At 44.2% G+C, this 24,361-nt stretch overlaps 1 protein-coding gene across 20 annotated transcripts in view; it reads right to left on the reverse strand.

Moving 5' to 3' along the window:
* Positions 1-204: 204 nt before the first annotated feature.
* Znf532 (zinc finger protein 532) overlaps positions 205-24,361 on the reverse strand; it is a 106,599-nt gene continuing 82,442 nt past the window's right edge. For 19 of the 20 annotated variants that reach the window (XM_048806142.1, XM_048806140.1, XM_048806145.1 and 16 more), the window contains 3 exons: positions 5,964-6,076; positions 3,666-3,813; positions 205-2,183 (listed from right to left, as the gene is read on the reverse strand). In XM_048806142.1, the coding sequence (XP_048662099.1) occupies positions 1,689-2,183; positions 3,666-3,813; positions 5,964-6,076 (756 nt within the window). In that variant the 3' untranslated portion in view covers positions 205-1,688. Of the gene's footprint in view, positions 2,184-3,665; positions 3,814-5,963; positions 6,077-10,323; positions 10,335-11,173; positions 11,179-24,361 lie in introns of those variants that run through there. The other variant, XM_048806147.1, reaches the window with a different exon arrangement.

The following is a 24,361-nucleotide window of genomic DNA, read 5'->3' on the forward strand; positions in this document are numbered from 1 at the left end:
ACCCTTGGATTGTACCGATGTACTGATGGAGTCAACAAGAAAGTGACAAAATAGCTGATCACCAATGAGAACAAATACGCTGTTCTTCTGAGTGGAAGAATTCTGCAATATCCTGTAGCCTGTCCCAGCAATTAATCACTTCCTAAACTTCATGAAGATGTCAGAGACCCACCATCAATAACTCTCTCACAGAAGCACAAGGGCCAAATGTCCCACGTTTATTTACATATGAAATGTGTGTAATACAGTTATGATGGATGTAGTCATAACACCTGACAGCAGCAAGACCTTTTGAGGAACCGAACGTTGGCTACAGTCTATCATGCAAGTATCTATATATACACAAAAGAATTTCTTTTCTTAGAAAAAAAAAATACAAAACATGTTCAGGGATAAATATAAAATGCAAAGGAAAACACAAAACAAAAACCAAAAAATGATAACTCCCAGAGAACTATAAACGGAAGGGACAGAAGAGTACCTCTGCAGTGCTTCAATAAAGCAGAACTACGGATGAGAGCTGTACTTATTGAAATGACTGAACAAACCCAGGTGGCTCAGTGCTTCATCTAATGGCCAATTGCAATATGCAGGCTGCTGCGTTGCCAAGTCGGTGGTTGAAGTTGTGCATCCCAACTCTAAGTACCAGAACATTTGGCAGTAGCACCCAGAACAGGAAACACCAACTGTTTAGACAGCTAAAGGGTTAAGTCAACTGTGACTTTTTTTTCCCTGTCAAGAGTCAGAGAAATACTTGATATTCTTAGTTGTGTCTGTGTGATAGTTAATAAGTTATGTGACAAAAACCTGACTAGACATCTATTGATCTAACTACGGATTTGTAACTTTTACAGTAGTCCAGCCCTTTCGTAGCTTGATCTCCTTGTGCTCTTATAAGTCAGCCTTGGAAATTTCCCTAGAGAACAATGAACCCCATATTTTCCCCCTTTAGAATTAATTCCTTTCTTCCCCATTCCTCAAAATGGAATTAAGGAAACCCACAACCCTTACAGGATTCTTGGCCTGTTCTGCCACTGCTGGGAAAGAAGGGACCACAAGGCTGCTTTAATCAAGCTGGTGGCTCTGACCGAGCCTTGCCACTCTGAGCTGGAGTGCGGGTGTCCCAGCCGCGCCCTGGCCCACTTCGGGCAGGCACGCTGAGGATAGTGCTAAGACACTTAGAAGTTTCTAGTGTTTTTGAGACCCACGATCACCTACAATTTATGTAGTGAATTCTAAAAATAAAAAACACTAAAAAAAGGCATTATGTTAGCCTGTAATTTGTTAACCCATTCAAATGTGTAACATACAAAATGGTCTTTTTGAATTCAGGAACTGCCCCTGTTACTAAGAACTCTGTTTTAAAGAAACAGTACAAAAAAGAAAAATTTTAACCCAAAAAAACTCAAAAAACATTTTCCACTAAATACTGATACAAACATGTAACAAAGAGTATAAAAAGTTATTCATTTAAATATATACAAACTCTTTTAAACTCAAATACGGTTGTAATACTTATCGAGGATATATCCAAGGAGGTGAGGAAGGTACATTGAAAGAGAATATATTGCAACAGCCTAGACAGTACTGTTAACTCTATTATACTGCAAACTTTTTGTAACAAAAATGTCCTTTTTCTGTCTTTTGAATTCCAATGTGGACAGGGGTTTTCCGGGGGAGTGCCTGCGCTATTTCTCGGCGGAGCTCATTCTTTTGGATTTGATGAAGGCCATGCCGTGTGTCCGCATGTGCGTGTTTAAGGCAGCTTCCGTCTCAAAGGTCTTGGCGCACACTTTGCACTTGCGGTCGGACGCCACGCCGTCCGCGGCCTCGTCCTCGGGGTTGGGCTTGTTCTCCTGCTGGCTGTCTTCCCCGGCCCCGTTCTGCTTGGACACGGGCTGCGGCTCCTTGAGCTTGTGCACGATGAAGAGGTGCCGGGACAGCGACACGTGTGACGTGTAGCACAGGCCGCACTCGCGGCACTGGTAGGAGGAGCCGTCCGACTTGTGCTGGGGGATGTGCTCGTGGAACTGCAGCAGGTTCTCGGTGGTGAAGCCGCACACGGCGCACTTGTGCACCTTGAAGACGTTGATCTTGAGCTTTTTCAGGGGTTGAGTGATGGCTCCCCGGGGAGGCCTGAACTCTAAAACCGGCTCTTCCAACTTCCGCTTGGGGCTGGGAACCTTTGAGGAAAAACACAAATCAGCACACAACTGAAAACCGCCCTGCTCTGCGGCGGATCCACGCCTTTGGAGCTGCCAACGTACTGTATGCTGTGGGCTTGGGGACCCTACAACGCTCCTTCGCCCCTAACAGGTCTGGAGTTCCCAAATTCCCAGGCATTGCTCCACTTGGGGTGGAGGGGGGACAACAGGGAACAAAGAAGTCGCTGCTGCTGTGGCACTTCTGATCCAGTGGTGCAGGACAACCCCAAACAGAACAAGGAATCTAGGAGGAGTCAGACCCAGGACGACAAAACAGGGGGTGGAGCGGACATGCAGGGAGTGTTAGGTGAGTGGGGCTTGTTAAGTGAGCCAGGGAAGGCCATGGTGACAAGGGACAGGCCAACAGGGACCTGACACAGTGAAGGGCAGAGGCCCAGATACACGAAGCTGAGGGTAAAGGTGTTAGGGGGAAACAGGCCTGAGTGCTCAGGGACAGCAGGGCAGCTGTCCACTGTGGATGAAGTCAGGGAGGGAAGGGCGACTGTAGAGGACCTTGTGGGAGACAGAATGCTGGGGCTCTTGCTTTCACAATGTGAAGCTGAGGAGCCAGTGCCGGGTCCACCTGGCCAGCACCTGCTCCCACCACAGGCAACAGCCCTCCGTGTCCTCACTCAGCTTCCTGCTGGATCTACCTTTTCCCTCCATTCCAGCTTCTAAATCCCTGCCTACATAGAATCCCCTCACTGCCACAAATCCAAAACCAAGTGGTATTTCCTCTTGAGGCCCAGTGGCTTTGCCCTATTCCCAGGGCACTTCTCTCACACTACCTTGACCCAAAGCTCCTTCTGCACATGCGTTCTTTAACTTCCTGGGGGAAGGCCAGCGTCTTGTTGCAGCCCTACTCTGACTGGTATTCTGATGAGGTTTATCTCAACAATTAACTGGGTAAACTGCTTTTAGCAGTATCCAGACTCAGCTGGGTGCCAGGGCCGGTAATGGCTGCTGAACAGTCATCCCTCGATTTCAGGACCACTTGGCACAGCACAATGCCTTGCATGCAGGCTTGTGTATGGGTATACACTGCAGGCTGATTGAAGTCCACTACCTACTAATGTAAGAACAAGGCACAAATTTGTGGTCTTATCTTTTATCCATTCTAAAGAGAATTAAGGAATTGCTTTATTTGTTATGAGGAATGATACACAGCCAATAAAAAAAAAAGAATCTAGCTTTAACATATTCCTCTAAAAGACAACTGTTGTAAGTCAACATAAAATTTGGCAAGTTATCTATGCAAGTAGATCCCTCAAGCTGTTTTCCAGAAGGATACAGAGGAACAAAGGTTATCTTTCAGGAGAAGCTGAGGGGTTAAATTAGCCATTATTTTACACCTTTACACATAGTGTAGAATTTTTAAATCGTGAAACTGTACACACAAATGGAGATTTAGAGACAGAATAGGGAAAGCCAGCCACACAAGAGTCAGCAGCAATGTCTGACCTTGGTGTCTTCCTTTATTTCCGTCTCCTCCTCGTTGGTGGCTTCCGTCATTTCTTTCAGGTCAGGGTCCTTGATCCCGTGCATCAGCTGGATATGCTTCTCCAGCATCAGCCGCTTGGTGAAGGTCCGCCTCGAGTCCGGGCAGTGCCTGCGGAGCACAGGGAGAGAGACTGCCGCTGAGGAGCGGCACCTGGCACCAGAGGGCTGCACCACCAACCGCACACACAGACCCTCAGAGGGGCTGCACCACACCAGGGGCTCAAAGCAAGATGAGCAGTGCTGCTGTGCATCGTGGGAGCCCCTGGACACTGGGAAACTTTGTTTTTTCTCTTTCCTTCTTTTTTTTTTTTTTTTTTTTTTTTTTTTTTNATATGTCAAACACCAAGAACACCACAGCAGGGAAGGGGGATGAAAGGCACCCGGGGTCTTATTGAGCACCAAATCTGCCTCCTTTGAAAAGGTTTCTGAGGATTTCAAAAGGACAGGCCTCAAACCCTGATGATTCCAGCAGCATCAGGAGCTGGCCAGCACCATGAGCAAGCACTATGTGTTATAAAGGGATTTGCTGGCAGTAAATCAGCTGGAGAATCCCAGCCTTTCACCACCTTGGGGTGACATCACCAGGATAGAAATAAAGTTACTGTAAAGGAGACCAGGGCATCCCTCCAAATTCTGACCAAGTGTGTCATCTCTCCCACCCCCCATGCTGGGGATTGAACCCAGGCCATCACACACACTAGGCAAGAGCTCTGTGCTACATCCCCAGACTTTTTTATTTTGAGACGGAGTCTCACGAAGTTGCTGAGGCTAGCCTCAAACTTGTGATCCTCCTGCCTCAGCCTCAGAGCATCTGGGATCACAGTCCTGGGCCACATACCCAGCTAGATTCTCATTCTTTTGGCTCAGTCTTGAAACACAGTATCTGTAGAACATTCTCACCTCACCAAGACCACTCCCCGCTTCAATTTCATTCCTGTGTTTTGCTACCCAGGAAACTCTCCCTAACTCACCAAGTCCCAGCAAACTCCTGCTGATCTGAGAGCCAACCTCAGGACTGTCTTCATCATGAGGCCAGCCACCCTCCTCGATTTACACACTGGCTCTCTGTCTTCAGGGTCCCTCTCAGTGCCCTCTCTTGTGAGAAGTGCCGTGTTCTCTCAGCTCACTTCACACATGTTCTGGTGCAGCGTGTGAGGAAGACTCTCCTCTAACAATGTGATGCAACCTGTTCTTCACATACAAAGCAGTTTCTGACCAGCCACTGACGTGGGATTTTTGTTGGTCACTCCGTGCCTCACATCAGTTTGATCCCAGCCAAGGGTGTGTGCTGGGAAAAGGCTATTTGCCCTAGTGGCAGATGGTAGCCAAAGTGCCCAAGACCTGGTCCAGTACTAAATCCATGACTGGCCCTCTTTGGGCCTCCTGTGAACTCAAGTAAACCACCCCACCAAATCAACTTGGCAAGACCAACCATTTCATGGGAACCAGAGTTGGGTGGCTCATTCAATGCAGGCCAAAAAAACAATCCCTTTCCCCAAATCCTCAGTAATAAAAATATATGCCAAACAAGCCAGACTCTGAAAATCAAGGGTTGAATGTTTCCTCTCATATGTGGAAGCGACAGCAAAATATGGGGAGGAGGTGGAGAGGTGGTTGGATGTCATAGGATATAGGGAAGATCAGTGGAGCAGAGGAAGGAGATGGAGGGGATGAGGGAGGGAATGGGAAAGGGGAAGAAACGCAGAATGAATCCAACAAAACCACACTCTGTACACATATAAATACACAGTGAATTCCACCTTTATGTATAAATCAAAAATAAATAAACAAGAGGAAGATCAGTAGAGGAGAGGAAGGAGAACAGGGAGAGGAAGGGAGGGAAATGGTGGGGGATTGGGGTCTGAAATGGAGTAAATCAAATTCCATGCATGTATGATTTTGTCAAAATGACCCAACTATTATGTATAACTATAATGCCCTAATAATACATACATACATACATACATACATACATACATGCCACTGAATAACGTGAGAATATACACAGGGTGTGCAAGAAAGTATTCCAATATTTTTAAGCATGACTAGTGAGGGTCTTCTCGCAGGCATTGTTCTGTTGAAATTTCAATTGAAAAACCCAATTGAAACACCCAAGGCCAAAACAGAATATAGCTAAGACAGAAATTTAGAAACTGGTGCAGAAGAGGAGGAATTAAAAGTTCCTGGTGAAATATGAAACCCTTAGGGACACCCCGACAGTCCCTCCCCTGTGCTTTTGTGGCAGCGACGGCAACTTACGAGCAGGTGTACACCTTCCTGATGCCTTTGTGCTTGATCCGATTGTGGCGGCACAGGCTGTGCGAGGAGCTGAAAGACTTGTCACACTGGCGGCACGGGTGCTTCTTCATTTGCTGCATCAGGAGAGAAGAGAAGGTCACTGGAGACAGGGACGACAGGAACATGCTAGAGGCAAGGGCTCTTCCAGAGGTGCGGGTTCAACAACCAGTACATGGGAGTACAATAGCAAAATTTCAACAGAACAGTGCCTGCGAGGAGACCCTCGGTGGCCGGAGGGAGGAACAGCCAGGCTAGGTCTCTTCTCAGAGAGCTGATGATATCAAAGGCAGTGCATCCCCCTTTCCTGGTCTTTATGAAAACATGCAGAAATGAAGCCCAAACAGAGCACAGCTTCAGATCACTAGTGACAAGAAGATGAGAAGTTTAAGTACTAGCACCCAGATCGAGCCCAAAGGTTCCTACAACCCAACAAAACAAATGGCTCTCTTTCTTTTTGGTGCTCTAGGGCCTCAGCACGCTAAGCAAGTGGCTAAAGCTGACTTTCTTCTCCGTAAAATCTTTTTTTTTTAACACAACACCTTTATTTTATTTATTTATATTTATATGGTGCTGAGGATCAAACCCAGTGCCTCACACATACTAGGCAAGCGCTCTNTCTTTCTTTTTTTTTTTTTTTTTTTTTTGTTGTTTGTTTGTAAACCACTGTTTATTTTGTGTCCTTACCGGACCAGTCCAATTTGTTTCAGAGTATTTATTTTGTAGCTTTGGTCAAAGTAGGACTTAATTTGTTAATTCTAAATGGATCTTGATTTTTTTAATATTTTTTTTTTTGTAGTTTAGATGGACACAATACCTTTTTTTATTTATCTTTATGTGGTGCTGAGGATCGAAGCCGGTGCCTTACAATTGCTAGGCGAGTGCGCTACCACTGAGCCACAACCCCAACCCTAAACGATCTTAATTTTAAAATGTAGAATTTAAAATTTCCAAGTTTCCTTTACAATGACTCAGAGAATCTCCTCAGAATTTACATCACAATAGATGTGCCAGCCTAAAAACAGTCCCTCTTGGACCCTGTCCTTCTGATATTAATTCTCCCAGGCTACTCTGCTGTGACAAGATGGAACATCTGGCCCAGCCTCCTCATCAAAACAGAGGCAGCGTATTTATTTATAATCACAGCACCAAATACGGTTGTGCATCAGTAGATCAGGACGAAGAAAAGTGAACAGATATCCAAGGTAGTTAATTTATTTAAGTTTTCATTTAATTTTGGTGAAAAAAATACTAGATTATGAAGATCCTTTCTTGGAAAGATATGAATTACTGTCATCTTAATGAAACAGGCCAAAAACAGGTTTAAGAAAGGTTAAGGGCCCTGGTGACTATGGATAACATATGTCAAACACCAAGAACACCACAGCAGGGAAGGGGGATGAAAGGCACCCGGGGTCTTATTGAGCACCAAATCTGCCTCCTTTGAAAAGGTTTCTGAGGATTTCAAAAGGACAGGCCTCAAACCCTGATGATTCCAGCAGCATCAGGAGCTGGCCAGCACCATGAGCAAGCACTATGTGTTATAAAGGGATTTGCTGGCAGTAAATCAGCTGGAGAATCCCAGCCTTTCACCACCTTGGGGTGACATCACCAGGATAGAAATAAAGTTACTGTAAAGGAGACCAGGGCATCCCTCCAAATTCTGACCAAGTGTGTCATCTCTCCCACCCCCCATGCTGGGGATTGAACCCAGGCCATCACACACACTAGGCAAGAGCTCTGTGCTACATCCCCAGACTTTTTTATTTTGAGACGGAGTCTCACGAAGTTGCTGAGGCTAGCCTCAAACTTGTGATCCTCCTGCCTCAGCCTCAGAGCATCTGGGATCACAGTCCTGGGCCACATACCCAGCTAGATTCTCATTCTTTTGGCTCAGTCTTGAAACACAGTATCTGTAGAACATTCTCACCTCACCAAGACCACTCCCCGCTTCAATTTCATTCCTGTGTTTTGCTACCCAGGAAACTCTCCCTAACTCACCAAGTCCCAGCAAACTCCTGCTGATCTGAGAGCCAACCTCAGGACTGTCTTCATCATGAGGCCAGCCACCCTCCTCGATTTACACACTGGCTCTCTGTCTTCAGGGTCCCTCTCAGTGCCCTCTCTTGTGAGAAGTGCCGTGTTCTCTCAGCTCACTTCACACATGTTCTGGTGCAGCGTGTGAGGAAGACTCTCCTCTAACAATGTGATGCAACCTGTTCTTCACATACAAAGCAGTTTCTGACCAGCCACTGACGTGGGATTTTTGTTGGTCACTCCGTGCCTCACANATTTTATTTATTTATATTTATATGGTGCTGAGGATCAAACCCAGTGCCTCACACATACTAGGCAAGCGCTCTACCACTGAGCTACAACCCCTGCCCTAAATATTAGTTTATTCAAGGTGCTCTAACTTTATTCATAACTTCTAAATTCAAATTTTATGAGTTCATTATGGCTACTCAGTGACACTGGGAACAACAAAAATGGAAAAATGGTGTGAAGAAAGTGCAAAGTAGATAATTCTGTTTCTGAGATTTTTCTTCCCACTACTGGGGATTGAAACCAGGGTCTCCTGCATGATACGCAAGTACTCTATCACTGAGCTATACCTCCACTGTTTTTGTTTTGAGACAAGTTCTTGCTAAGCTGCTAAGTCTGGCCTTGAACTTGCAATCCTCCTGCCTCAGCCTCCTGTAGCAGCAGTGGTAGCAGCAAGTGTTTCTTTGATTTTAAGGCCATATGCGTCCTATTTCCAATGCAGTGAAAGCAGATACTGAGGGAACCAAGGCTTTGAGTGGACTTTGGATAGTTAACTACAGTCAGAAAAGGACCAAGTTTTCCTGCTCAATTCTGAGTTATTTTTGTTTTTAAATCTTTAAAGAAGCAGCTAATTTATAACCTGGCAAGGTCCCCAAAATGTTCACATAGAACTTTCATCAGATAACAAATGCAGCAAACATGTGGGAGCCCTTCCTAAGCTTCCTCGCCAACCTCTCCCTTATCTTGGCAGCTTTCAGGGCAGAAAGCCTTTCTCCTCTGGCCAGAGCCCTCTGCTGAGTCCCCAGCACGGGCACACTCTGGGCCCTGGGGTGCAGACTCTGATGGCCACTGCTTCCAGATGGCTCTTGGGAGTGTGTCCTGGCTCCCTGTGGACTCCCCCACAATTGGACATTCCCATTCTGATAACAGGTTTCTTCTTGTTTCTTCGTTTTCAGGTCTCTTTCTTTTGCAGGTGACTTTGAAGAGGTTTGAGGAAAGTCACAATGTCACACCACCTGGAGAAATAGCTGCTTCACCTTTTCCTGAGAGTTCCACCTCACCCCCAAGAGGCATCTGCCTCACACCATCATGCAAAAAGCCTCCTCAACAGCCATCACCCTTCAGAAACACCCACACACCCAAGGTTAAAGGCTGTACAGATTAACCTCAAGTCATGCGATACACCTCCTTCAGCTCTATCCTAACACTTTTTTTTTATGAAAAAAGAAAAGCCAAACCAATTCTACATTTTAATTCTACAATTTAATTTTATAATTTATCACAGCAGCAGTTCCTTTAGACATTAACTCCTAAACTCCAAACCCTTCCACAGGGACTCTGTTCTGCAGATACACAGCCTCTACCCACCACCTTGTTGCCAGGGACATGTTCCAAGTTTCCCAACAGGTGTCTTAAAGCCTCAGGTAGCACCAAACCCCACAGATATCACATCTTTTCCTATACAGAGGTTCCTTGACTTAGGAAGGGGCTATATCCCCATAAACCGATAGGTGGAAAATGCATTTAATACCTCAATAAACCCACTAGAAAGCTGAAATGTAAGTCAAACCATCTCAAGTGGGAGACAATCTGTAAATACATACCTATGATAGAGTTTAATTAATAAATGAGGCACAGTGAAAAATTCAACAACAAATAAAATAGAGCAATTATAACAATTTAACATACTCAAAGTTATGTGCATGTAGTCAGTCTCTCAAAAGATCTCACAGTATTTTCACCTTTTCACTTACATGAAGCATTCTGGCATTCCTGAACTGCTGATGTCACTTATTCTCACACTTTGGGGCCATTACTAGTAAAATAAAGGTTACCTGAACACGAGTCCTACAACCACAATAGCCAAGATGGTTACAAAGTGACAGTTCAATTCCTGGGTGAGATGGAGCTGCCATGACAATCAAAATATGTAACAGATGTAATGGACCTCTAAAACTCCCAAGTGTCCCCCCATATAGGTAAGGCCTCTCCTACACCCGGCTCTTAGCAACCATGACCTGTTTTCCAGCCCCCTAGCCTTGTTCACCAGAGCCTGCGTGAACAACTCTTCTCTGTAGCACATTAAATACTCAGTAAGTACTGTGAATGAAAGGATAATGAAGAATAATTCTCCTTCAGAAGAAAATGAGTAGGTCTACAAAGTAATCACAAGCTGATAAAGTTAGGACTAAGCACCGGACACAGCACAAGCACTGCCTATTTTTCAGAGGGCAGGTGAGACATAAGCATGTTTAAGTACTGATGAGAAAAAGACTGAAAGAGGACAGGCCAGGAGTCAAAGACAGGGAGGCGGGAGAGCTCCGGCAGAAGGAAGAGCAGCTCTTCCTGTGGCCTGAGCAGAGGCCCACCCCGAGACAGGTGCAAAGCCTGTTAGAGTAAGTAGTGGGTGGGGGAGAAAGAGACCAGGAAATTGAGGGAATTCCTGCCCAGCAGCTTCCGGTTCCAACCTGAAATATATATGGCACTTTTAAATACTGTGGCCTTCCTTTATTGTAAAAGTAAAAAATGCTTATTTCAAAATGAGAGAATAAAGATGGCCACCGAACCATTGTCAATTTCTAGTAATAGATCCTTCCCATTTGTATTCTGAATATATATACTCATCAGTATTTATAAAAATGAGCTGACGTTAGATTTTTCCATCTGATCATTTTCACTGATGAAGTACACACATCTACCTATATTTTAACATGTTTACATTCTTTTTAATGAGTGCAGTGTATTACATTGTATAAATGGACATAATTTATTTAACTAATGTCTAATGATGGTTTAGGTGTTTCAACTTCTTCCTGAGAGTCTCTAATCCCAGCTCACTGTTATTCAACTCTGCCCAAGTGGTCCGTAAAATATATTTCCCTTTTTCTTCAAGGCAAGTGATGCTGAACTCCCTCTGTGTACTCTCTGGTCTCTATTTCTTTAGTGACTTACCCAGTCATGTCTTTTATTCAGTTTTCTGTGGAGCAAGGGCAGGAGAGAAAGGAGGTCAGAGAACAGACTGGAAGATCCATGGTCTACGGTGAGGCCTGGAGATGGTCATGGAGAAGACACTGGAGAGACTGAGTGGAGGAGTCATATGACCTACACGTTTGATGTGCCATTCTAGCTGTCAAGTGTGGCTTCTGGGAAACCAGTGAGGAGGCAGTGAAGCTCAATGGCTAGAAGGTAGCAAGCTGCAGAATTTGTGGATAGGGGAATGTGAGTGACAGAGGGGAGAGCAGAAGGGGCAAAGGATCCTCCCAAATTTTTTGACCCATATCTCTGTTAGAAGAATGTTGCTGGTTACTAAGTAGGAAAGAGTGAGAGAAGTAGGGTTAGGGTGCAGAGGGATCAAGAATTCTGTTTTAAATATACTAACTCTGAGGGCCCCATGGAAGATCTAAACAGAGAAGCCAAACAAGTGGTTAGATTCAAGTCTAGCTCTCGGGAAAGGCACCCAGGAGTCACAAAGACATGAGCTAAGACCTTCTGAGAATAAATGGACACATTAACATTCCTAGCTGGATGGATGAGAAGACTGAGGTAGGAGGAGAAGAGAGTATCCCGGAGGCCTGGCAGCGAGCATTTCAAGCAGGACCTCCAGACAACTGCTGCAGACAAGGCAAGGGGAAGACAACCGAGAAAGCCAAGACCCAGGCGTGGAAGTCACTGGAAACCTCCTCAGTATGTTGGTCAACGGGGAAGATCACAGTCTAGCTGGGAGGACACAGGGGAGTGCAAGGACAGAAAACTGCTTCAGGGAGACGTGGTAAAGGGAAGCGGAGGGAAAAAATGGCAGCAGGGAAGGTGGGGTTGGATAATTGTGCTTTATCTACTGTGGTAAGAGGTACCTTGGCATGATTTTGAAAACTATTGAGAAAAGCTGAAGATACCCCTGAGTGGTCAACAAAGGGGCTGGAGATGGAGGGACACAGAGTCCCCACGGAATGGAAGAGCACAGAGTATGTAAATTCAGATCAAGAGAGTCTTCACAGCCACTGCTCCTGAAGTGTACCACAAAAATCAACTTCCTGGCCTCTGCAACTGTCCACAATCTAAAGAAGACAAGGACATTAAAGACAGCCTTTGTTGCTAGCTACTCTTCTGACAGTGGATTAATATCTAGAATACATAAAGAATCAAAAAGCTTAACAAAAAAATTTAAAAACCCAATTGAGAAACGTGCAAATGACACTTTTCAAAAGAAGAAATACAAATGGCCAACAACCATGAAAAAATGTCCAACATCATTACAACTAGGGAAATGCAAAGCAAAACTACACTGAGATTTCATCTCACTCCAGTCAGAAGGGCAGTCATCAAGAATATAAAACTAATAAATGCTGGAGAGGATATAGAGAAAAAGGAACTTTTACACTGTTGGTGGAACTGTAAATTAGTGCAACCCCGATGGAAATCAATATGGAGGTTCCTTAAAAGACGAGGCATGGAACCATCAGGTGTCCGAGTTATTCCATTCCCCAGTATTTATCCTGAAGAATAAAGCCATCATATTAGTGATAAATGCAAACCCATGTTTATAGTAGCACAATTCACAACAGCCAAACTATGGAACCAGCTTAGATATTAGTGGATGAATGAATAAAGAAAATGTGAGATAGATACATATTCTCACAATGAAATTTTATTCAACCATAAAGAAACATGAAGTTATATCATTTCCAAGAAAATGGATAGAACCACTGACCATTATTTCAAGTGAAATAAGTCAAACCCAGAAGGTCAAGGGTCATATGTTTTCTCTCATATGCGGAAGGTAGAGAGGAAAAAGGAATTTAAAAGGTGGGGGCTGGGTAGGGATCTCAAAAGAAATCAAAGAGAGATCAGAAGAGGAAAGGGACAGGGGATTGAGAGGAAAAGGATGGGGAAAGTGCTAAGGAGTAATACTGGTCAAACTACACTGTCATATTGTGTGTATGTACAGATATGTAACAGTGAATCCCACCATTATGTACAATTATAATGCACCAATAAAAACATGTGGAAAGAGGTGTGGGGGTGGGGGCAGATTTTGATCTCCTTGCGGTCCATTCAAACCCTTCCTGACCTCTCCAGCCACCCATGGTCTTCTCTTCCTCTCATCCATATCCCATACACCTACCAGAGCAAACCACTGGGACTGCACATTGTGAAGGTCACTCCTCTGCCTAACACCCATATGGTGCTCCTTATAACAGGAGTGAGATCTGAGGCCCTTGGACTTGACCCCTCCCCAATCCCAACCTCCCTCCACATGCTTTAGCTCAAAATGCTCAGAACTAGGTGTCTACAGGCACTGATCATGTAGCATGCTGTTTGTACCAACCAGATCTATCCTCCTTCTGACTGCTCAGCTCATGGACAAATACCTCCTGTATATTCTTCAAACACCATTCCGGGCAGTCTCTTCTGTGAAGCCTTCCCTGGCATCTCCCATCCCCTGCCAATCTCCCATGAAAGAGTGGCCCTTAAATCTTTGCTTCTTTGGATCCTAGATATAAGTTTAATTCCTCTCTTCTACACATCATGCTGAGCTTCAATTTTTAATTCATTTCTATCCTCTAACCTTTTCCAATGTGGGACTGTATTTCATTGTTCACTCCAGTCACTGGGCCTCAATAAGCACCGAGCTGAAATCTGAATTCAAAGGTCTCATTTAGTAATTAAATATTCCCTTGCAATTCCTCTTAGACACCCAACTCTTACACTAACTTTTGCTTTTAAAACATTTATCTCTTCTCTTTCTATCAAACCAAAAGCATCTGTAAGGCATGGTTTCATATACATTGTTCATATCAAATTATATGCGATTTGGAAAGTATTTCTTGAATTAAGGAGAGAGGTACATACAGAAGAACAAACACATGCCCAGGGTTCAGCATGCCAGGGTGTGAATGATGACCTGTTTTTAGTTTCAGAAGTGCACGTCATACCTGTGATATGCAAGTGCCCAGAAGAGAGAAAGAAGAAAGGAAAGGGAAAGAGAAAAAGGAAGATAGGTTGAACATCCCTAATCTGAAAACAAATGAGTGAAAGTCAATGCAAATATTTCAAATTCCAAAAATATCCAAAATCTGAAACACTTTTGATCCCAAACACTTTGGTTAGAGATGCTCAACCTGTAGTACAGACTGATAAATCTGAACAAGTTTTTCAAAAAATCTACAATCTAATCTGTCTCCTATAAAATAAATGAGCTTTTCTACAAAATAGAAATACACTGATTATATAAGTTATACTTTAATAAAGTTGATTTTTTTTAAAATCACTTAACATGAAATATTAGTATACATATAGTAAATGAAAGTTCTAATTTTAATTCAGGTTTAAGCTTTTCATCAGGATAAATAAAAACCAATACTTTGTAGGGAGTAAAGTTTCTCAGTTACTCCTATTAGATCAGGATATGGTCACTATGTAGACACAAAGTAGAAAGATTTCACTCCTGCTATATAAATCTGACCTCCAGTTATACCAGGTAAATTACAGGAAATAAACCTGCTTATCCAAGCCACTGTGCTCCCTTAGCAAGTGGTCCTTAACACAGACAAGAAGTAGCCTTCTCCTGAAATTTGAAATACTGTGAGTCATAAATTCTAAAGTCTTTACTGAGAAAATTTACCGTCTGGGGCACTAGTGAGGTTTTTCAGTTCCAATTTTACTACATCTAAGAATAGACAAAGAAAGGGGTATTTTGATGCACACAGCACAGGAAACTTAAACTGCCTACATGTAAAAAAGCTTGGAGAAATATAATTGTTGCATGCTAAAATTAACTACACCATCAGCGTTGCTACAAATTGGAATTGAGTAGCTTGGGGGAAAATACCTAGGCACAGAATATAAATTTAGAACATGGGTCAGTCAACTTTTTCTATACAGGGACAAAGAATAAACATATTAGGGGGTTGGAGTCGTAGCTCAGTGGTAGAACTCTTGCCTCACACGTGTGAGGCCCTGGGTTCAATCCTCAGCATTACATTGAAAAATATATATATATACAAATACATACACACATATATAATAAACATGTCTATCTACAACTAAAAAAAAATTAACAAAAAACACATTAGGGGCTGGGGTTGTGGGTCAGTGGTAGAGCACTCGCCTAGCATGTGTGAGGCCCTGGGTTCGATCCTCAGCACCACATAAAAATGAATATTTTGTGTACAACTAAAAAATCAAAAAACCAAAATAAATAAATAAATAAATGCAGTCATTAAAACACACACACACACACACATTAGGCTTTGAAGGCCATAAAATTTCTGCTGCAACTACTCAATTTTGCTCTTGTAGTTTGAAACCAGACACAGCCAATAGTACATGAATGAATGGGCATGGCTGTGGTTCAATAAATTATTTACAAAAAGGGATGGCAGGACCATGAAATGTAGTTTGCTAATCCCTGATTTAGCCCATTGTCTCACACTCAATAGAAAAGACAGACAAATCACAAAGATGTCAGGACCTGTCTATTTAACATAGTGGATAATCGATCTAGGTAATCTATTCAACAATGTGGATATCAGTCTAGGTAAACCAAGTCCTAACTTACAAAGCAAGGGGAATGCTTTTGTTTCATGGAACATGCTTTGCACAAGTTCTGAGTACCAGCAATACCATTGTCATGTACCTAGACTATTGAGGTAAAAATTTTGAAATCAACATTTTTCATAAGCATGAGTGTTTGCTGCTATGCTTATTTAAAAGAACAAAGCAAAAACAAGTCTCCCGACTTTCTAATTATAAGAATACCTGGTTTGCTCATGACATCATACAATTTAAAACGTAGTGACACAGACAAGTAATAAATACACAGTAACGCAAGGCCAAATCCAGAGCCGATGAGAAATAAACATGTGCTGCTCCACAGCATCCATGCCCAGAGCACATCCAGACACTGGGATATGGAAAGTTCTGGAATGAAAGGCTCACTTCCTAACAAAGCTGCAGAAACCAGGGCAATGAAACTCAGCAACGCCTGCCAGGTTTGGTGGGGCTGCCTGGGATGCCCCACGTCTGCCCCCACTGAGCAGTGGCCCTCTAAAGTAGAGGTTTGGGGTTCCCACCAGAGATGCTGAACAGCCCACATCTGAGGCCCTCACACAATAGATCCTGACTAACCCTTCCTCCTCCTCCTCCTCTTCCTCCTCCCCACAATCAACATTCAAAAGAGAGGCTGGAGCTGAGTGGTACAGCACCTGCCTACCGTGGGCAAGATCCTGAGTTCAGGCTCCAGGAGAGAGGGGTGGGGGAGGAAGAGAGAAGACAGACAGGGCCTCTGTGGCTTATGCTGTAGCCTCCTGAGCTGCGTGATGTGAAGCTCACCCCAGCTGCCCAATCTTCTGCATCTGGTCAGTTTCGTTCCCCCTTCTACTTTCAGGGGTTGGTCCTATCTCCAAAATCTCCCTGTTGCCTAAAATGTTTGCCTATAGAGATGACCTGGCATCGCCCATCCTCAGAGAATCCAGGCTTCAAGGAGGGCCCACTGCAGGGTATATAGAACATTTCCTTCTCATATGACTCTTCACAGAATCTTTTTGCCCTTTTTAATTAAAAAAATGATCTAAATAGGAAAAGGTCATTGTCAAAGTTTTTTCCCTATCATCAATAGTATTTTATAAAAGGACTGCTATGGAATATTTTTTAAAAAGTAGAATCTTTCTAAATATTATTCATCTCCACAAATAAAAAGACAAAAAAAGAATCATTTCTTTTAAATATAATTATTTTTTTTACCAAATGATCTGCAAGGAATCTGTTAATAACTTTAAAAAGTGAAAAAAAGCACAATTAAACATTCCAAAAGCGAACATTAAAATTCATGAACTGGTTACTTTCTGTATGATGTAGTCCTAACCCTGCATCACACAGGATTTTTCCATTGGTCTAAATAAGTCATTTTAATGAAGAGCTGCTGCTAGGTACAATCAACCAACAAATCCAAAGGGGTAAGAAAAAAAAGGGCTGATGCCCCAGCGACCCCTGGAGTGTTCCCAGGGAGGCATCCTGTGTGCTGTATGAAAACAAGCTCACAGACAGCTGGGCAGAGGCTCCTCCGTGCTCCTTGACTTGGTGTTGAGCTCCATTCAAATTCCTTGGTTTGGGGCATGAGACTCTGAGTTCCCCTTCTCTTCCCTGAACCAGCCTGCTAGCTCGCTTCATGTTCTGCAGTGTCATCCACGCACTCCCCGGCATTTCTGGGGACTTGCTGAAGCTGACTGCTCTGAGCCTTTCTCCACGTCCGCATCTCACCCTAGGGTCTGGCTCTTCTGCCAAACAATAAGAATTTGTTCTCCCTCCAAAACCTGAGGTGGCTACTTTAAAGCCACACCTATAAGCTTTGGCACAGGGGCTAAACTCTGAAAAAAATTCCTGCTGTCCTCCTGGGTCTGAAGTTTGCCCCATCCATAAACTAAAGAGAGTAGGAATCCATGACCCCTGTTACTTCCAGGGCCCTGTTTTACAATTCCTTATTAACTCTGTCCCAGAATGACCTTTTATTTCCTTTGACATTCCCACTTGTGACATGTTATTTATTTTCTGGCTTTTGAGAGGTTTTTCAAGGTAATGTCAATCAGCAAGCAGTCATGGGTTAAATTCTGAAAAGCTAAAAATCTAACTTGCCAGTTGGATTTAGGAACACTTTCCTTAAGAAATTACAAAGGATGGTTGCATTCTTGTACAAGTCCGTGACAGCCTCAGTGCACAGCAGAACCTCAATCCCGTAACAGTATCAGGAGTCTGACCACACGGTCAGCACTGCTTCCATCAGCAAACAGAATCCCAGACCAACCTGGACCCTCAAGACATGAAGAAATGACTCCCTGTCCCCACAAGACTTGCAGCCCCTCTACTGCCAGGGATCCCAGAGAGGGAGGGAGCCTGAGGCACAAGAAAATTGGACAGATGGATGATGAGAGGCATCACAGGAAGGGACTCTAGACTGGAGAGATGGATGGGCCCGGGGCAGGTAGCAGAGGGAGAAGCCAAGGCTTTGCTATCTAGTAAGTTCCCCTGGGGTAGAGAGCTGCACAGAGAGAAAACTCCAAACTCAAAATGGAGGGAAAGAACCGGGAGCTAGGCCCACTGTAGCCGCATGCAATGGAAGCAGAGCAGTGCTGTCTGGGACGGTGTGGGAACTTGGCCTCTGGCTGTGGTGGTATTTTTAATAAGAAATGTTCTAAGCCAGCAAGTCCTGGTACATTCACCCAAAGCAGACGGCGACGGGAACGAGGCTCATGTTTTTCCTGTCTCGGAAACAGTGCCAGCCCGGCGTCAAGGAAGCCTCCACCTTTTGAGCATCCTAGAAATAAACAGGAAAGGCTGGGGGCAGGAAGCATCTTCCAAAATAACAGCAGCCCTGCAGGCAACACACTACATGTGTCTGGATGTCGGTAAACATCTTAGTCACTGTGTTTTTTAAGCACCCAACCTGAACCAGCCACACTGCCTGCGCCTTGTGGGGAATGGACTCTTTGGAGACACGCCATATGTACTGTACTTTCTGTGCAAAGATCCAACCCGATATCCCCAGCCCCAGTGCTCTCAGTGACTGTCCCACCCCTGTTTAGTGAGCCTGCACAGATCCATGCCCTCATGGGGATAATTCTGGCCCAAGGCTTGCCTCTGCCAGGTGGCAAGGTAAAACCAAAGATGCAAATCTGTGGTTATGAAAAGGAGTGAACACAGGGCCACCGTCAGCCCTCAGCCACACTGCAAGCCTGACCCAGCCTCACTAGCCCAGCATACCATGAGGGCGACCACTGTGAGCCCTGACTCCTTTCTTCTCATCCACTGAGCTCTAGCATTAAAGTGCCAGGATCTTTCTGCCCTTGAGGACATTATGATCTGTTGAAGAAGGAAGACAAAATACAAAGAGGTCATTCCAGATGCAAGAGGGCCACAGCAGGGAATAAGGGAGCCTGGTGCTGGCCATGAAGAGCTCACAGGTACAATGAGGCAAGGAAGGGGATTTTTGGCAGAAGGTACTGAAGGAGCAATGACAAGGGAGAATATGGCACATGCCAAGCAGCTACATACGGTACTATATTGCTGGAACAAGAACAGGCAACAGGGGACATGAAAGAGGCAGAGCCTGCATGCTCAGGGCTTCAACCCTCCACATTAAAACACGCAGGAGGGGCCCCCCAGTACAGGCAGACCTCTGCTTACAAAAGAGGACCCTGGCAGCTGTGAGGATCTGCCAAGGCAAGTGCTGTTATAGGGGGGTCTAATCTATAGTCGGCTCTCCACATCCATGGGTGCTGCATCCCCAGCTTCAACCAAACACAGAATGAAAATACTTGGAAACACGACTGCATCTGTACTGAACATGTATAGACTTTTAACGACAATTTGCATAGCATTTGCATTGTATCAGGTAATCTAGAGATGAATTAAAGTACACAGGAGGATGAATGTCAATTACACACAACCACTGTGCCATTTTACATAAGGGACTTGAGCATCCTGAAATTTTTGGTATGGGGGCAGGGAATAGCAGCAGTTCTGGAACCTAGCCCTGTGATACTGAGGGATAACTATATGGGGTTCTAATCACTAGGGTCTGGCTCTTTGGGGGGATTGGGCCCCCCACCTACTCTAGCACTACAAAATAAACAAACAAACAAAAGTAAGCTTATATTAGCTCCTGAAATGCAAGTTATTCTTCAGCATCATCTTCCTGCTGGGGCAGCTTTTACAAGCTCTCCAGCATGGAGAGCTAGTACCCTAAATAGCTTCTCTCTCAGCTGTCAACTGACTTAATTCCTTTACAGCAAACTTCTCCGAGGGCAGGAGAGTAGGAAGGAAGGCGTGTGAGTGTGAAGGTATCACCATTAACCAGGAGAATCTAAAAATAGACTTCACTCCCACCCAGGTCCTGCTCACCTCCCCAGTCCCAACCCAGACAACAGAGCCAGAAGAGAAAGCTCCCTGTCTCTGATGGTGACCAGAGGACCTCTGTTCTGACACCCACTGACAGGCAGGGGCCTCTCCCGTGCACCTCTCCATGTCCTGAAATTCCTCCAGAAACCACTCAAAACCTTTGCCAGGGTCCAAGTCTGGCTATAATCCATTCAGGGCCCAAATACCTTCTAGGTGATCACTAAGAAATAAAATGCAGGCTACTCTAAAATATGTCACGACTTTTCAAGACACCTGCTCCATGCACTTATGATTCCACAGTGCTACTAATCTCAACTGTGACTGGGTCCACTGAAGTGCTGGGTCCCAGCCAGGACTCTGACTTGTACACGCAAACCTGCTACCCACACTGCCACACGCTCACAGGATGGGGGGAGCCAGCTTCCACCTCCACCCGACACTCCACTGAAACCACTGAACGTACAACAGAAGGAAAAACTTGATGGAAAGGTGCACCTGGGGCTGGGGTTGTGGCTCAGCGGTAGAGCGCTCGCCCAGCACGTGTGAGGCCCTGGGTTCGATCCTCAGCACCACATAAAAATAAATAAACAAAATAAAGACATTGTGTCCAACTACAACTAAAAAATAAATACTAAAAGAAAAACTATAAAAAAAAAAAAAAGAAAAGAAAGGTGCACCTGATCAAAAAGACTGAATGAAATGAAAATTAGGCCGTTTTTGAAATGGCAGCTGCTGTGTCATGCAAACACCACTGCTAGGCACAGCACCAGTCCTCTGAGCTCTCAGCCTGAACCCAGTCCTGGAGGGTCCCTGAGCCTTGCTGCCCTGTCCGGTAACAGCATGTACCTCAGGGACTTACTTCAAGGTCCAAAGGAGGTAACAGATAATGCCACCCAGAAAAGTCCTTGATCTATTAGCCCCTGTCACCATCACCATCCCATCTTCAAATTTAGCCACAAGTTACCAAAATCATCAACAGTTAGATCTATGTTTCAATGGTCTTTGAACTAAAAAGTTTCAACATCATTTGACAAGTCATTTAAGTTTTTCATTAAGTCACAAAATAGGACTTGGATAAAACTAGATAAACTATACCATTATAATATCCAATAAAGTAAAAGCAAACCTAATATATATAAATTACTATAATTAACTTTTATTACAACAATGAAATTATGAAATATATAAGAGGCAAGGTCTAAAAATATCTAAAATATGACAATAAAAAATACTGATGAAATACTAATTTTGGTGGCCAAAATTAGCAAGTTTCGTAAAGACAGCAGTGATGAACATTTCTAACACAAAGCATTAACAGATGAACTCTAATTTATGTTTTCTTAGCCCTTGGATTTCACATCTGATCCAAATGTAGAACCACACTTTTCCAACAACTGAACAGGAAACAGAATATCCAACTGCTTTTTCTTTTTGCAGTGCTGGGGATGAACCTGGGGCTTTGTGCATTTATACATGCTAGGAAGCACTCTACTAGTGTGCTTTCAGCCTCCGAAGATGCAACTGATTTAAATACATCTCTCCGAAAACCTTGAGTGATCACAAATAAGCTCTGCACCAAAAAAAAAAAAAAGATAGGAAAAATGATTTTCCACCTCTTGCTGGAGTAATATGATTTTGGCAGAAAGTAAATATCCCCACAGCTAGAAGATGGCTTAAGAAGGATAAAAATCTCTCATCTTCCCACACTTAGATTAAATAAAAGATCTTTTAGTATTCAGAGTAACACACAACTCACGGCAACAGTAGGAACTATAATGGTAAAAAAAAAAAAAAAAATGAAAATGAAACCATCCGGCTAAACTATGCAAACTAGACGCTATTTTCATAACCTTAATTAACTGTCATCACCAGGGTAAAGGAGGAGGATAGAAACAAAAGGAAGGGGTGATACTTTCAGTTTCACAAATTTCACAAAGATTGGGGGAGGAAATTATGCCCTCCAGATAAATATGAGTAGGATCCAGGTGGAGTAGGGGGTACTTTAAAAAAAATTATGTGCAAAAAATACTGTGGAAGTGCGAGACTCTGCAAAGCCCCCCAGTCCACCTGACCCTGACCATGGCTGCCCCGAGCTGGGGAACTGACCCGGCTAGCACCTGCGCATCAATGGCTCCACTAATGCTCCAGGGCTCCTGTTCATTCTCCCCTCTCCTTTTCTGCTACTGCCCTTTTCCTTAACGAACAGCAGGCATTCCAAGTCCCCTGCACCTATAGGAAAAGCAGGAGGTAGGGTCTGTGGCTTTACCTTGAAGGGGTTACAAACTCTTTAGGAACAAAATACCAATGCATCCTAAGACCAGGCATTAAATTATACCAAACAGACTTTGAGCTAACTGCCCCTCTACTTAATAAAGCTGAAATCTCCTACTTCTACAGAGTTGTCCCTTAAATTCACCACCAGGAGAGAACACTGGGTGGAGTCATGTGAACAATAGCACCTGGGATCAACCCTTCTCAAACATAAACCAGCAAAGGAATAAGGCCAAGTCACACAAGAGAGGGCCACAGCAACACGCTGTATTGGCAGACCCCAGTGACAGTTTCCAGCCCTGGCAACACACTGGAATTAGCTTCACAAATGCTAGAGTGGTGCCCAAACAAGGCCAACTAACTGATATGGAGAGCAGCTCCCCTGGGAGATTCTAGGGTGTGGCCCTGTGTTCCACACATGACCCTACAGCAGACAGTGACTTCTTCCTGGAAGTTGTTTCCATCCAGAAATCAGATCAACTGTGCAAAGAAGTGCTTTTTATTGGCTTTGGTTAGTTCAAGGAATGACTTTGGGACAGTGACTGGTTTAAAACAGCCCCCTCAGATTGGCTATGGCTCTACTCCATGTGCCGCTGCATAGTAAGTGGTCTCACTTCATTCCTATGTCAGAGACTGGAAGGCCACTTTAGCCCTGGGGTCCTTCCGGTTTCATGTATTTACAGATGGGCATTTGGCCACTGCCTGAATAATTCTAGTGACAGGTGGACAATTCACCCATCCTCGGCTCCAGTTGGCCTGTAATTACCCTGCACCAGACCTCTGAAGACATATTTCGAAACTCCCTTTGACCCCGAGTTCTCCAGTCTTCCAGGCACTATCTGCAGTCTCTCACCAACCTGGTCACCCTCCCCAAGGCCTAGTTTGTTGGCCTGCACCATCTCGGATTCAGTGAGGCAGCTTTCTGGGGGTGGTTTATGCTACTTGTCATTCCTTCTTCCTCAGGGTACACAGAAGAATACACTCCTCAGTCTCCTTCAATTGGGTTCTCCTATGATTGCTTCTGGCTAATGACATGTGTGGTGCATCACATCAGAGTAAGAGAGGATGAGTATCAGGTATGGTTCTCCAGTGCCCATCTGCCAATTGGGTACCTATGTTCAAAGAGTGAGGTTTAAAGAAATAGCCTTGACCACTGAGTTTCTAGTGGAAGAGCTGGCTCCCCCAGAGAAAAGCTCAAACCATGGCAACCCCAGCATAAGCAAACTTTTATTGTATAAATCAATGGGCTTCGGAGGATTATACTGCCACTTAGACTAAGCCAGGGGTTCTGAAAGTACAGTCCCAAGTGTAGCATCACCCGTCACGTGGAACTCACAGGAAGGCAAATGATTAGGTTCCAACCCAGACCTGCTGAATCACAAACTCTGGGGGTGGTGACAATCAGGAGTTTAACAAGCTCCAGGGGATTTGGAGGTATGTTCAAGTTCTGAGAAGCAATGACTAGGTGACAGTGCCAAATCAGGAAAGGGTACTGGCCTCCTGGATATGATGCCATCTCTGCAGCTGCAAAAAAGATGGGCAGTGTCGACAAGACACAAACAAAGACAAAATGTTTTCTCACATAACTTAGCTAAGTCACATCTACCTTACATAATATCTGTGTGCTTGGCTTTTCTTTAGTGAAAAGCTCTTGATCAAATTAACAACTATCTTGCAAAATCCCTCCCAGCTCCATTCCCTATCACATTGCTCATAGAAAGCTTAGGCAGAATCTGATCCCGGGTGGAAGCTCTCTCCGGCACAGCTTCCACGATCAGCTGTGTATTCAACACTCCATTCAGCCCCTTTTGCACTGTGCTAGGCAGACTAATATCCAGGGAGAAAGTCTGTCGAAAGTTTTGCTGACTCCAACTTTCTGGCTGTGGGGTCATTCTATCGATCACCTCTGAGAAGCAAATAAGATTAATTAGATG

Source organism: Marmota marmota, unplaced genomic scaffold (assembly GCF_001458135.2).
Source record: "Marmota marmota marmota unplaced genomic scaffold, marMar, whole genome shotgun sequence".
Classification (NCBI taxonomy): Eukaryota; Metazoa; Chordata; class Mammalia; order Rodentia; family Sciuridae; genus Marmota; species Marmota marmota.